Consider the following 1,890-nt stretch of genomic DNA (forward strand, 5'->3'; position numbering starts at 1 on the left):
CAGCTATGCAAGCATCCCCCCCGGTCAGCAAAATGAACAGCTACACCTGAGTGAGTGTAAGAATGCAATTTGGCTTTTTTTTTTTTGCTACAATCCAGGACTGTCAAAATTAACATTAAAATATTCATTCTTAAAAAACGCATCAAATATCTATGTGCTACGCTTGAGGCAGCTTCCACACAGGACGTGATTTGGAAGGTGCTTCTCAGTGCTTACAGGGGATTATTCTGTACAATATGTCTATACATATTTAAAGCTATTAAGGAATGTGTGATGGCTGGAGGTAAGGGAGCACACTCCGAAACAACTCGGTTTTATTTATATAATTTTTCACAGCATCATTGGAGTTTGAAAGGGATATAGATTGTTTCAAGTCAAACCAAAGCAGATGATAAAGAGCTATATGCAATTAAACATTAAACTCATCCCTCAACTTCTCTCTCCTCCCTGTTTTCAGGATCTGATGGCCAAAGTGCGAGCGATGCTTGCCACCTCCAAGACCTTCCAACCTCCCAGCTCCTAAACTGACTACGACCTCAGCCAATCAGCGAGCAGCGTCCTCCGAAATTTGCTGGAGATTTCGCCTGGCCTGGATCTGTCTCATCTCCCGTGTTTTCATCCTCGATTTTGTAATTTAATCTCGACTCAGCTTGACTACATCGCGTCTCCTGCAGTATGGCGAGATGTGATGTAGAGGCACTCATTAAGCTGAAATCTGACCTGAAGAAAAACCGGCTCATCACCTCGGAGATCACGTCGGCGTTTGACGTGTTTCGCTGGAAATAATGGGGGAAGTTATTTTGCATCCCGTTTTTAAAAACACTCTACTTTTCTCCCACGTGGTGACAGTTATTCTTTGCAGTATCACACAGCTGCCAGAGGTCTGTATTCTCTCCTTCTATGAAGGGTTGTGTTGTTTTGATAAGTTCAATTCTCTCTTCCCTCATCTACTCCCCACAGCTGCTTTTGCTCTCCAGCACCTCACACGTCTGCTTTTTAATTTCCCCCTCTGTCCCTCGGCTCTAGTGCGTGGCCTTTTTACTTCTGTTCCTGGTTTGTACTGTTATTTAATGCAGGACAACTTTGTAATCCAAAATGTTAATAAATTTCAATTATGATTTACTCTCGGCCCTTACTCCTTTCCTTTTTTTTGTTTTTTTTTTATTACCTGTTGGGTTCCTGTATGCAAAAACACAAGTTGTTGAACTAGCTTGAAGTATTTAAAGCAAAAAGTCTTGATGCCCTATCGCTCCTCTTCACCGTTCTTCATTTGGGACACACTGATAAGGTGGGGGAAATGATGTTTACCGCCCCCAAACCTTCACCTCCATCGACTGTAACCACTTCAGCGTCACGGCAGCTGATAAACCAGACAAACATAACTGTTGATCCGCTGATATCCTTCAAGTATCTGCTGCTTGCCGCTGAGACGGCACTTAAACCAATTTCTGTACCCCGGCAGGGTATATCGTGCTGCCTGGACAAGCTCTACTTAAGGAAGTCTATCATTCACAACAGTCACTCCTCGGTTAAAGGAGTCCTGAGCCTCGACTTGCAGGCGATCCACTTAAACTGAGACTGAAAATAGCAAACCAACGACTCCTCCTAAGGAAAGTCAATATGCTGCTCCATTTTTTTTTTACAAATGTAACATCAAAAGCATCCCAACTGCTCTGCTGACCAGAAGGCCCTGCAGAGAATAGCTCAAACTGATTCAAACTCCCTCCTTCCTACAGGAACATAAAGACCTGCACCAACAAAGTGAAGAGCTGCTTGGAGCCGCGGGCCTCTCCCTTCTGACTAACATACAGCTGACACAAACGCATTTGGCTGCGTTCTGCTTTGTTATATTATCATCTCCCCCCACACTCTATTGATTTGTTGTCAGTA

At 43.7% G+C, this 1,890-nt stretch overlaps 1 protein-coding gene across 3 annotated transcripts in view; it reads left to right on the forward strand.

Moving 5' to 3' along the window:
• sfswap (splicing factor SWAP) overlaps positions 1-1,122 on the forward strand; it is a 41,199-nt gene extending 40,077 nt beyond the window's left edge. For all 3 annotated transcript variants that reach the window (XM_084036117.1, XM_084036115.1, XM_084036116.1), the window contains exon 19: positions 458-1,122. In XM_084036117.1, coding sequence (XP_083892243.1) covers positions 458-523 — 66 coding nt within the window. In that variant the 3' untranslated portion in view covers positions 524-1,122. The remainder of the gene's footprint in view (positions 1-457) is intronic.
• The last annotated feature ends 768 nt before the right edge of the window (positions 1,123-1,890 follow it).

This window comes from Eutrigla gurnardus, assembly GCF_963514095.1.
Source record: "Eutrigla gurnardus genome assembly, chromosome: 19".
NCBI lineage: Eukaryota > Metazoa > Chordata > Actinopteri > Perciformes > Triglidae > Eutrigla > Eutrigla gurnardus.